The sequence below is a fragment of the Microcaecilia unicolor genome, chromosome 3, assembly GCF_901765095.1.
Source record: "Microcaecilia unicolor chromosome 3, aMicUni1.1, whole genome shotgun sequence".
NCBI lineage: Eukaryota > Metazoa > Chordata > Amphibia > Gymnophiona > Siphonopidae > Microcaecilia > Microcaecilia unicolor.
The window spans coordinates 140,115,679-140,128,814 of record NC_044033.1 but is presented as its reverse complement, the minus strand read 5'-3'; the positions used below and the strand labels follow the sequence as shown (position 1 = coordinate 140,128,814).

Below are 13,136 nucleotides of genomic sequence, written 5' to 3'. Positions count from 1 at the left end.
AGTGTAGGCAAGAGAGGTGCAATCTACTTATCCAATTAGACGGTGTGTGCTTGGTTACAGCAGTCCAAGAGGGTCAACTACCTGCAAATTGTTTGTTTTAGTTAAGTAAATAAGTGCACAATCCATTTAACAAAATTTAAAAAAAAAGCAGGGGGATGAGAAGCAGAGGAGATTGTGTAACTGAACACAGGGTTAAAGGGAAGGGGAAGGTGCACAGCTGTAAACTGATGCGCAATGTACTGTGAAAATGTACATATTATACCAATAGCCAAGTACAGAATATACAGATTTTCATATCTAGAACACCAAATATTATGTATGATATTAGCATACTGTACTGTATATGCAAGCTACCTATAACGTTTAGTCAGTGCATTGCACAGATATTATAGGTATATAAGTAAAGCCATGTTGAGTCAGACAAAGTCAATCAAAGTCTCTGACAATAGCCACAAGTACCCAACAGATCCCCAAAAGTAGATCTACTTCTTAGTTCACTTCCAGGGATGTGCAATGGCTCTCTTAGGTTTACCTGGTATTAATTTTAGTATGATCTTTTAACATAGTAACATACTGTTACTGTGTGTTACAGTATGGCAAGTTGCCATACTGGGACAGACCGAAGGTCCATCAAGCCCAGTATCCTGTTTCCAACAGTGGCCAATCCAGGTTACAAGTACCTGGCAAGATCCCAAACAGTACAATACATTTTATGCTGCTTATCGTAGAAATATGTAGTGGATTTTCCCAATTTAATAATGGCTTATGGACTTTTCTTTTAGGAAGATATCTAAACCTTTTTTAAATCCCACAAAGCTAATTGCTTTTACCACATTCTCTGGTAACAAATTCCAGAGTTTGATTACACGTTTAGTGAAGAAATATTTTTTCTGATTCATTTTAAATTTACTACTTTGTAGCTTCATTGCGTGCCCCCAGTCCCAGTATTTTTGGAAAGAGTAAACAAGTGATTCACATCTACCTGTTCCACTCCACTCATTATTTTATATACCTCTATCATATCTCCCCTCAGCCGTTTCAACCTTTCCTCATAGGGAAGTCATTCCATCCCCTTTATCATTTTTGCCGCTCTTCTCTGTACCTTTTCTAATTCCACTATATCTTTTTTGAGATATGGTGACCAGACTTGCACACAGTATTCAAAGGTGCAGTTGCACCATGGAGTGATACAAAGGCATTATAAAATCCTCATTTTTATTTTCCATTCCTTTCCAAATAATACCTAACATTCTTTTTGCTTTCTTTGCTGCCGCAGCACACTCAGCAGAGGGTTTCAAAGTATCATCAACGATGACTCCTAGATCCTTTTCCTGGTCGGTGATTCCTAATGCAGAACCTTGCATCACGTAGCTATAGTTTGGGATCCTCTTTTCCACATGCATCACTTTGCACTTACATTAAATGTCACCTGCCATTTGGATGCCCAGTCTCCCAGTCTTGTCAATTTTTCACAATCCTCTTGCGATTTAGCAAGTTTGAATAACTTTATGTCGTTGACAAATTTAATTACCTCACTAGTAGTAGTATTTATAAATATGTTAAAAAGCAGCGGTCCCAGCACAGACCCCTAGGGAACCCCACTATCAACCCTTCTCCATTGAGAATACTGACCATTTAACACTACTCTCTGTTTTCTATCCTTTAATCAGTTTTTAATCTACAACAGAACACTACCTCCTATCCCATGACTTTCCAACTTTCTCTGGAGTCTTTCATGAGGTACTTTGTCAAGGGAAAATTAGGTTCTTACCGTGATAATTTTCTTTCCTTTAGTCATAGCAGATGCAGCCATTACAGATTGGTTGTGTCCATCAACCAGCAGAGGGAGATAGAGAGCACACTTTTTTCAGTGCCTCATACCAGCTTGCTCCACTGCCTCTCTTCAGTATTTGAAGCTTCCAAAGCAGTATGGCAAACCGCAATGGAAATAACATGAGCTTTCATCACAGCGAACGATGGCCCTACAACAAAGGGCATTAACTCAGAATGGAGAGAATGAAACATCCTCCCGGAGGGCATAAACTCATCCTCCACTGAGACATAACTGGAGGGAATAAACTCATCCTCCAAAACATGAAACTGGAGGGAATAAAGTAATCCTCCTTTAATTGAACAAGAATCCTGAAGACTGTTTTCCGACTTTCTCCCAAGGACGGAATCTCCAGGAAACACGAACAGAACCTGAAATAGATTTACAGCAGATAGCATCAGACAGGGAGGGATCATGGCTGCATCTGCTATGACTAAAGGAAAGAAAATTATCACGGTAAGAACCTAATTTTCCCTTCCTTGTCATCAAGCAGATGCAGCCATTACAGATGGGATGTATCAAAGCAATCCCTAGATAGGGTGGGAACAAGCCACATCACGCGCCAGCACTTGCGCTCCAAAATGTGCGTCCCTCCTGGCAGCCACATTCAGCCTGTAATTTCGGACAAAAGAGAGCTTAAAAGCCCATGTTGCTGCACTACAAATCTCTTGAAGAGAGAGTGCTCCAGTTTCAGCCCAAGAAGAGGAAATTCCTCTAGTGGAATGCGACTTAAAGGCATCAGGCGGAGGCCGGCCGGCAAGCAAATAAGCTGAAAAGATGGATTCTTTAAGCCAGCGGGCAATAGTGGCTTTAGACGCTGGAGACCCTCTGCGAGGACCTGATAGCAAAACAAACAGATGATCAGAGGTCTTGAAAGAGTTAGTAACTCGCAGATACTGCAGCAGAGTCCTGCGCACGTCCAACAGATGAAATTGCCCAAAAGGTTCTGGAAACTCCTCCTCGACAAAGGAGGGCAAGAAAATAGGTTGGTTTAGGTGAAACGCTGAAACCACCTTAGGCAAGAAGGAAGGCACGGTCCGAACCGTGACCCTGGACACTGAAAACTGCAGAAAAGGGTCTCTACAGGACAGCACCTGGAGCTCTGACACCCGTCGCGCCGAAGTAATGGCCACTAACAAGACGGCCTTCAGTGTCAAATCTTTCTCTGAAGCACGCCGAAGCAGTTCAAAGGGAGCACCCTGAAGGGCCTTCAGCACTAGCCCCAGGTTCCAAGCTGGACAAGGTGCACGCACGGGAGGACGGAGCCGAACCACCCCTCTAAGAAACCGTGCCACATCCGGATAAGCAGCTAAAGATACGCCTTCAACCTTGCCACGCAGGGAGGCCAATGCTGCCACTTGCACCTGCAGGGAATTATAGGCCAAGCCTTTTTGTACACCATCCTGCAAAAAGTCCAGAATCGGCGAGACAGGAGCCCGCAGGGGTGTGATCTCTCGGGAAGCACACCAGACTTCAAATTGGCGCCAAATCCTGGCATAAGCCACGGAAGTGGAACGCTTGCGGGCTTGCAGGAGAGTGGTAATTACTTTATTGGAATAGCCTCTGCCTCTCAATTGCGCCCTCTCAATCGCCAGGCCATAAGACCAAATCGGCCGACGTCCTCCATGGTCACTGGACCCTGTGACAACAGGTTGGGAACCAGAGGTAACTGAAGGGGATCCTCTACGAGCATCTGTCGGAGGTCCACATACCAAGGCCTCCTGGGCCAATCCGGGGCGATGAGAACCACTTCTCCTGGATGCAGTCGAATCCACGGGAGCACTCGCCCTATCAAGGGCCACGGAGGGAACACATACAGTACGCCAAGGCATCCAACCCCGCCATGCGAGGATCTCTCCGTCTGCTGAAGAAGCACAGGACTTTGGCATTGGAGCGTGTCGCCATTAGATCCATCACGGGCTTGCCCCACTTGGCACATATCTGCAGGAACACTTCGTCTGCAAGTTCCCACTCCGCTGGATCGATCTGATGCCTGCTTAGATAATCGGCTTGCACGTTGCTCTGACCTGCAATGTGAGCTGCCGACAGAAACTGAAGATGCAGCTCGGCCCAGTGGCAAATTTGTTCAGCCTGCGCGGCTAGAGCTCTGCACTGAGTGCCGCCTTGTTGATTTATGTAGGCCACTGCTGTCGTGTTGTCCGACATCACTCTGACAGCCAATCCTTCCAGGGTCACATGAAAGGCCAGAAGCGCCTGAAACACCGCTTTCAACTCTAAGCGGTTGATGGACCACTCCGACTCCTCGGGTGTCCATAGACCCTGGGCGTGCTTCCCCTTGCAATGTGTGCCCCAGCCTTTCAGACTGGCATCTGTCACCACTAGGCACCAATCGAGGAGCGCCAGCGGCATTCCTCACCGCAGCATGCTGAGAGCCACCACTCCATGCTGAGTCGGGCTGCAGGGAGCCAAGAGAGTCTGCATTGGTAATCCTGAGATACTGGAGACCATCTTTGGAGTAGAGCATACTGTAGAGGTCTCAGGTGCGCTCTCGCCCAGGGCACCAGTTCCATGGTGGCCGTCATCGATCCAAGCAGCTGGACAATGTCCCAAGCTCGCAGGCGGGGCATCCTCAGGAGCAGACGGACCTAATTCTGAAGCTTGCACCGCCTTTGCTCAGGTAGGTACACATACACTGAGGCTGTGTCAAACCTGGCCCCCAAATATTCTAGAGACTGCGAGGGGGTCAGGTGACTTTTGGCCAAATTGACGACACAGCCCAGAGATTGAAGTACTGAGACCACTCTGGCTGTTACATGCTGACTCTCTGCAGCAGAGTTTGCTCGAATGAGCCAGTCGTCCAGGTACGGGTGAACCCGAATACCCTCTCGCCTTAGAAAGGCAGCTACTACCACCATAACCTTCGAAAAGGTGAGGGGAGCTGTGGCGAGGCCAAAAGGCAAGGCCCGGAACTGGAAATGCTTTCCCATCACCGCAAACCTCAGAAACTTCTGGTGCGGGGGCCAAATTTGAATGTGCAAGTAAGCTTCTTTCAGGTCCAGAGACGTGAGAAACTCTCCTGGCTGTACCGCTACAATGGAGCGCAGGGTTTCCATGTGAAAATGCCGCACTCTCAGGGACTTGTTTAATTCTTTTAAGTCCAGAATAGGACGAAAAGACCCTCCTTTTCGTGGCACCACAAAGTGGATGGAGTAGCGGCCGCAGCCATGTTCGGCGGGAGGTACCGGGGACACGGCCCCTATCTGAATCAGACCTTGTAAAGTCTCCTCTACCGCTGCCCGTTTGGCAGAAGAACCGCATCGGGACTCCACAAACACGTCTCTTACAGGGGCATCGAATTCTATTCTGAAACCGTCTCTGATCAGGTTCAAGACCCACTGATCTGAGGAAATGTTGGCCCACTCCTCGGCAAAGAGGGAAAGACGTCCTCCGATGACAGGACTCGAGGAGAGGGCCGGCGCACCATCATTGAGAGGGTCGCCCCTGAACTCCAGGCCTTGAGCCAGTGGTTGTGGAATGTTTGTCCGAGCGAAAGGAGTTCCTCTGCTGAAAACGGGCACGAGAAGTGAACCCAGCAGAACGCCCCGGGCGGTACCTTCGAGCTTCACGGAAGCGAGGTCTGTAAGAGGAGTGGACCGCCGCACCCTTAGAGGAAGGCTGAGGCCTATCTTCGGGCAAGCACTGGGGTTTAGCCTCACCCAGGCCCTTCACAATTTTCTCCAACTCCTCACCAAACAGGAGAAGGCCTTGAAAGGGCAACTTCACCAACCTTTGCTTAGAGGCCATGTCCGCCGCCCAACGCCGTAGCCAAAGAAGACGGCAAGCCGCCACTGCTACTGCCATGTGTTTAGCCGAAGCTCTGACAATATCATAAAGGGCGTCAGCAAGAAAGGACAAGGCCGACTCTATCCGCGGAGCCACATCTGAAAAGGGCTCCGCTCCATCACCGGGCTGTTCCACTGCCTGTTGCAACCAAGCCAAGCAGGCTCTAGCAGCATAACAACTGCATGCAGATGCCCGAATAGTGAGACCTGCAATTTCAAATGACCGTTTAAGTGCTGATTCCAGTCTACGGTCTTGAATATCCTTCAGGGCAACACCTCCTTCAACAGGGAGGGTAGTTCTCTTTGTCATAGCTGTGACTAGGGCATCCACTTTAGGCATAGCAAAGCGAGCCATATGCTCCTCACTCAGAGGGTATAATTGCCCCATAGCCCTGGAAACTTTCAAAGGTCCCTCGGGGTCAGCCCATTGAGCCGAAATAAGCTCTTGGATGGAGTCATGCAAAGGAAAGGCTTGAGCAGGCTTTTTGGTACTAGCCATCCTAGGATTCACAGAGGAGACTGTGCCACTGGCAGGGTCCTCAATAGAGAGAGCCTGCAGGGCATCAGAAATAAGCGCTGGCAGCTCATCACGGTGGAAAATCCTCACCGCGGAGGGATCGTCCAGATCCTGAGTCACTTCTGCACCAGACTCTGGCTCCTCAGACCATGAAGGCCTGCCAGAGTCCTCCGAATCCTCGCAGCCCGACCACGGGGGGGGGGGGGGGGGGGGGGGAAGGGGAAAGGAGGTGCAGCACTCTCTGAAGGGGAATGAGCCCTTCTGCGCTTCATATTCTGCCAATTATCAGGGAATAACGCCTCAGAGGGCATACCCAGGCTAGAATCCACCGGGGGGGGGGGGGGGGGGGGGGGCATTAGAAGAGGCCCATGCCAGGCTTTGTGGGAGAGCTCTTTTAAGCATGTATGCTTTATGCATTAATAAGACAAAATCAGGGGAGAAAAACTCACCCTGGGCACCCGGATCTCTGCCGGGGCCAGTAGCTCCCATATCAGCCTCACTCCGAGGCCTCCCCCCGGGCTCAGGACTCTCCGTCTCAGCGGAGGTCGCGCCATGTGGTAAATTCAAAATGGCGCCCACTGCCAGCTCAGAGCGCGAAGAATCATCGCTCGCCATGCTCGGGCCGGCTCTAACGTCTGTACAGCACGATTTACAGAGCCCCGCTGCTGATCTGCGCTTGCCACACTTGGAACAGCACTTTACTGTCTCCGCAGCCATCGCCGAAAACGGCGGTAAAATTCAAAATGGCAGTTTGCGCCAAAATCGCCCCGATCGCGGGCCCACCCCGGAGGAGTCAGAAAACACTCTTACCTCATTGGACCGAGTATCACAGCTCCGGTCCCACAGAAAAAGGCAAGGAAAACCTCTGTTCCAGCGTCCAAGCGCTTTTTTTTTTTTTTTTTTTAATGCTGTGAGGAAAGCACAGGTAAATAGAACTCCGGAGGCTCAGGTGAGTGGGAAAGGCAGGGAAAGGGCAAACCTATGTGCCTACATCCACTGTTGGTGGGGAAGGACAGGGAAAGCTAAGCAATGTGTCCACATCCACGGAGGTATGGGTAAGGCAGGGAAAGGGCGAACCTATGTGCCTTTAAAGTGAAGCTGCTATAGCCTCCAACACCCCTGCTAACAACTGGCAAAAGCACAGGAGCAACCTCCAGGCAGATTTTAGATGGAGCTCGAAGAAGCTGCAGCCACTCTGCTAAGGGAGATAGAGAATACTGAAGAGAGGCAGTGGAGCAAGCTGGTATGAGGCACTGAAAAAAGTGTGCTCTCTATCTCCCTCTGCTGGTTGATGGACACAACCCATCTGTAATGGCTGCATCTGCTTGATGACAAGGAAATGCCTTTTGACAATCCAGTTCACCCCTTCAAAGAAATGTAGTAGATTGGTGAGGCAAGATTTCCCGTTACTAAATGTACATTGACTTTGTCTCATTAATCCATGCTTATGTATATGCTCTGTAATTTTGTTGTAACCTGCTTCTCACTGGCCTCCCTCTTAGTCATCTCTCTCCTCTTCAATCAGTCCAAAACTCTGCTGCGCGACTCATTTTCCCCCAAAGTCGCAATGCTCACATTAGCCCCCTCCTTAAGTCACTTGTTTAGATCCCTATCCATTTCCGTATTCAGTTAAAGCTTCTCTTATTGACCTATAAGTGTATTCACTCTGCCGCTCCCCAGTACCTCTCCACTCTTGTCTCTCCCTACGCCCCCCCCTCGGGTACTCCATTCTGTAGATAAATCTCTCTTAGCTTTCCCCTTCTCCTCTACTGCTAATTCTAGACTCTGTTCCTTTTGTCTTGCTGCACCTCACGCCTGGAATAGACTTCCCGAGCCTGTGCGTCTAGCCCCGTCTTTGGCCGTTTTCAAGTCCAAACTTAAAGCCCACCTCTTTACCAATGCTTTTGCCTCCTAAACAATACTCACTTGCCCTGTCCTTTATCCTCACCTATTTTTTCCCTTTTCCTTAATTGTTCTGTTTGCCTGTCTTATCTAGATTACAAGCTCTTTGAGCAGGGACTCTCTTTTTGTGTCTGGTGTACAGCGCTGTGTATGCCTTGTAGCGCTACAGAAATGATAAATAGTAGTAGTAGTAGTAATTTTGCTCTTTATAATAGTCTCTACCATTTTGCCCAGCACTGACGTCAGGCTCACCGGTCTGTAATTTCCCAGATCACCTCTGTCATTAAATGTAAATATATAAGAAGAGCACCAAAAATGAATGGTGAAGACAGAGAAGCAAGGAGTAGTTGGTGATCAATAGTGCCATAAGCAATAGACAACAGGATGACGGTGAAGTAAAGGTCCTCCTTGGCTTTGGCAATTAACAAGTCACTGGAAATTTTGGTAAGGAATGTTTCTATTTCTATGAAATATAACGAAAAGCCAAATTGGACTGATCAAGACATCAGAGGTTTGGATGCAAAAGGGAGGAAGGAGATGGAATGATAAGATTACAGGGCAGAATGCTTTTTTTTTGTGGAGTGCTAGTATCACAGCAAGTCTAAAGGAAGGTAGAATAGCTACATGGGAGAGCGACAGATTGAATGTGTGACAGATGGAGAGAATGACTGCAGGGTAATATAGCTGAGAAGCTGGCTAGAAAAGAGGTCAGAGGAAAAAGAGAAATCTGCACTTATTTATTAAAGAGATTTATTTATTTATTTACTTACTGTTGGTCATGGGGAGGTCCACGGCGTTCAAGCTCTTCAAATTTAAGACTTCGTCTCCGTTGTTGGCAGTATTCATTAAGCTTTCCTTTGAAATTTATTTCTCCAGTATAAGATACATCTGGATCTTGTGATTAGAATATAAGAACAAAAGATAACCCATGATGGGTTAGACCAATGAGCATCAAACCCACATCCTGTTTCCAACAGTGGATAGTCTGAGCCAAAAAGTAGAACAATTTTGTAACAAATTTCTAGGGATAAGCAATAGTTTTCCCAAATCTATCTAATAATTATTTTACAGACAATTCTTCCAGAAACCTGTACAAACCTCTATTGAACCTCAAGTTAGTTACCCAATGTCATTCATCAACAAATTCCGGAGCTTAATCATGAGTCACAAGAAAAATACTTTCAACTTTGTTTATATTTTTTTTTATTAAAAAATGTTTTATTGCATTGAATCAAGAACACAAAAAGAAAAATCACAACATATAAAAATATCCAAAAGAAATCATCAAAAAAGATAACATTTTAAAAATTAGTGCCAATAGCCCACATCACTGGGAAACCTGACAAAAAACATTTTTCAGGAAAAAAAGAAACAAAGAAATACGATTTATCTTCAAATCAACACTTTGGGCCCTGTTTACTAAGCCATGCTAAGGTGAAATTAGATCTTACCTGCTAATTTTCTTTCCTCTAGACCCTCCAGACCGGTCAAGACGCGTGGGTTATGTCCTCCTACCAGCAGAGGGAGACTGAGAAAACACTAAGCTTTTGAAGCCTGTATATATAACCTGTGCAGAACCTCCACTAGCCAGTATAACCCTGACAAAGCAGAGAAACAAAAAACACTAACAACAACTAGCAACCCTGTACGTGGTCACAGTAAACTGCAAAAACAAGAAACATCTTCCGCTTGCTCTTACGGAAACATGTTCCTTTGCCTTTGATAAAACAGTTGGGCTTCTACAGGTGGACTATCAAAGAAGAGCCCCACCTGTCCCGGACTCCTATCACAAAACAGAAATAAACAGTCTGCAATTAGAGAAACAACAATTTACAGCAGCCAAGAATTATCCAACACACACACCTCCTGGCCTCCAATACAGACAGGGCGGGCTCTTGACCGGTCTGGAGGGTCTAGAGGAAAGAAAATTAGCAGGTAAGATCTAATTTCACCTTCCTCAGCGACCCTCCAGACCGGTCAAGACGCGTGGGACGTACCAGAGCAGTAACTAACTTATGGGAGGGACCTACTAAGGCCAGAGGTCAAAACTGCTGCCCCAAAGCGCACCTCGTCCTTTGCATGCACAGGAATCCTATAATGCTTCACAAAGGAATGCAACGAAAACCAAACCGCAGCCCGACAAATATCTAACAGAGAAATCATACTATTCTCCGCCCACGAGGCTGCCATTCCCCTAGTGGAATGAGCAGACCAGCCCCTAGGCACCACAGGACCCTTCACCAAGTAAGCAGATGCAACCGCCTCCTTCAACCACCGTGCTATGGTCACCTTAGGAGCCGCTGCACCCTTCTTTGGGCCACCATGAAGAACGAACAAACGGTCAGAGGCTCTGAAGTCCTGAGTTCCAGAGAGATAACAACTCAAAACTCTCCTGACATCCAGCTTGGCAATACCACGCTGCTCCGAATCTCCAGCCATATCACCCAACACTGGCAGAGAGATGACCTGATTAACATGGAACTCGGAAACCACCTTGGGCAAAAAAGGAAAGCACCGTCCGCAACGAAACCTTTCCCTCAGAAAGGACAAAAATGGTTCCCTAAAAGACAAAGCCTGAAGCTCTGAAACACTCCGTGCTGAAGTAATCGCCACCAACAAGACCGTCTTTAAAGATAAATCCTTACAAGATGCCGATACCAGAGGCACAAACGGAGGCCTGATCAAAGCCTCCAAAACTAGCTTCAAATCCCACGGAGGCACCATCCGTCACTGAGGCGGACGCAGCAACTTAACACCCTTCAAAAAACGCACTACCTCAGGCACAGACGCGAAGGACTTTCACTGAAGCTTCCCACGAAAACATGACAAAGCTGCCACCTGAACCTTCAGTGTAGACAAGGCCAGACCTCTATCAACACCATCGTGCAAAAATTCCAAAACTTCCGCCACCGAAGAGTGAAACGGCCGAACTCGATGGTCTTCACACCAGTGCTCAAAGATTCTCCAAACCCGGACATACGCCAAGGAAGTGGATCGTCTACGGCAACTCAACATCGTAGCAAAGCCACTGGACGAAAGCCCCTTCTTCAACTTGTGCCGCTCAGGAGCCAAGCCATAAGCGAAAACCGAGCCGGATCCGGCATGATTATCAGGCCTTGACACAGAACTGATCCCAACAAAGGCAGGGCCGCCGCCCCTGCCAACCGCACCAGGTCTCCATACCATGGTCGACGCTGCCAATCCGAAGCTACCAGAATCACCCAACCGGAGTGATGTTCGATGCGCTATATTACTCAACCGACTAACAGCCACAGAGGAAACACATACAGTCACTCCCGAGGCCAAGGCAACAGAAGAGTGTCGATTTCCTCCGCTCAAGGGTCTCTTCAGCGACTGAAAAAAAAATCTCTGAACTTGCGCATAGCGAGCCGTTGCCCTAAGATCACCGAAAGTCCCCAGACCGACACAACTCACTGGAACACTGACCTAAGAAAAGACCACTCTCTGGGATCTAGAGTGTGCCTGCTGAGATAATCTGCATCTATGTGACCTACCCCGGCCACATGCGCTGCCAAGAGAGCCTGAAGATGAGTTCAACTGCGCCGCCAAGACTCTTTGTTCCCCCCTTGACGGTTGACATATGCTACTGCCATGGCATTGTCACAGAGCACTCGGACTGCCTTGTGGCGAACCACCGACGTCAAGGCCTGGAGCGCCACCCGAATGGCCCGAGTTTCCAGCCGGTTGATGGACCACTCTGCTTCTGCCCGAGACCACCAGCCTTGAGCTACCTGACTGAGACAATGTGCCCCCCAACCTTTCAGACTGGCATCCGTGACCATTACCAGTCCCTGTGGGGACTCCAACGGCATTCCTTTCCCAAATTGCGCGGATTGAGCCACCAGCGGAGACTGAGACGAGGGGCCACCGACAGCGGACAACACATTTCCAAGTCCTGCGACAGAGGGGACCAACGACTGAGCAGAGCTGACTGTACCTGACGCATGTGCGCCCTGGCCCACGGAACTACCTCTATGGTCGCCGCCATCAGGCCCAGGACCTGACGATAAGTACGGGCCGTCGGCGCCTTCTCTGCAAGGAACCGACGAATCGGACCCTGTAACTTGGAACCAAAAGGCTACACGAAGGAAAGTGAAGATAAGCTTCCGTCAAATCCAGGGAAGTGAGAAACTCTCCTTTCCGGACCGCACCAGTGACCGACCGCAACGTCTCCATCCGGAAAGAGGGCACCTTGAGTGCCGCATTGACCCTTTTGAGATCTAAAATGGGACGAAAAGTGTCCTCTTTCTTGTGGACCACAAAATAGATCAAATAGCACCCTGAGCGTTGCTGATCTGAAGGAACAGGAACCACGGCTCCCAACGCGAGCAGCCACCGCAGAGTGTCCCTCACTGCTGCCCTCTTGCTCCAAGACCGACAGAGGGATTCCAGAAACACTTCAGGAGAACAGCTTTCGAATTCCAGCGCACATCCACCTCGAAACACCTTGAGAACCCACTGATCTGACCTGATTTGGGCCCAACTCTGGTAAAACAGACTCAGCCGAGCCCCAACATGCACCAGAGCCTGAGCCCGCACACCTTCATTGGGAATTGTGGCCTGAATACTAACCTCCCGCGGAAAAGCCACGCCCTCCGCGACGACTCTCACGAAAGAACTGTGTGCGCTGGAAAAACCGACCCCTAGAGGTCCTACTACTATTAAACATTTCTATAGCACTACTAGACTTATGCAGCGCTGTACAAATTAACATGAAAAGACAGTCCCTGCTCAACAGAGCTTACAATCTAAATTGGACAGACAAACAGACAGCTAGGGGTAGGTCCCACTTGATCTGCCCGGCCTATACCGCTGAGCCTCCCTAAACCGTCCCCGAGAGGAACTAGTTCTGGCCCCTGCCTTGAACCGAAAATCTGGAAGCCATAGAACCTTGGTATCACTAAGACCTCACACTAACTTGTCCAAATCTTCTCCAAAGAGCATAGCTCCCTTAAGTGGCAGAGACCCACAACCATAGCCATATTTTTTGTCTGAAGTAGGCAACAAATCATAAAAGCCTCAGACAAAAAGGATGAACCCATGTCCAAGTCGGCTAACTCCT

The 13,136-nt window shown here is 48.5% G+C and overlaps 1 protein-coding gene across 1 annotated transcript in view; it reads right to left on the bottom strand.

The window, feature by feature from the left end:
* EIF2AK2 (eukaryotic translation initiation factor 2 alpha kinase 2) overlaps window positions 1-13,136 on the bottom strand; it is a 219,104-nt gene that overhangs the window by 133,054 nt on the left and 72,914 nt on the right. Inside the window, exon 6 of the mRNA XM_030196395.1 lies at window positions 8,824-8,947. Coding sequence (XP_030052255.1) covers window positions 8,824-8,947 — 124 coding nt within the window. The remainder of the gene's footprint in view (window positions 1-8,823; window positions 8,948-13,136) is intronic.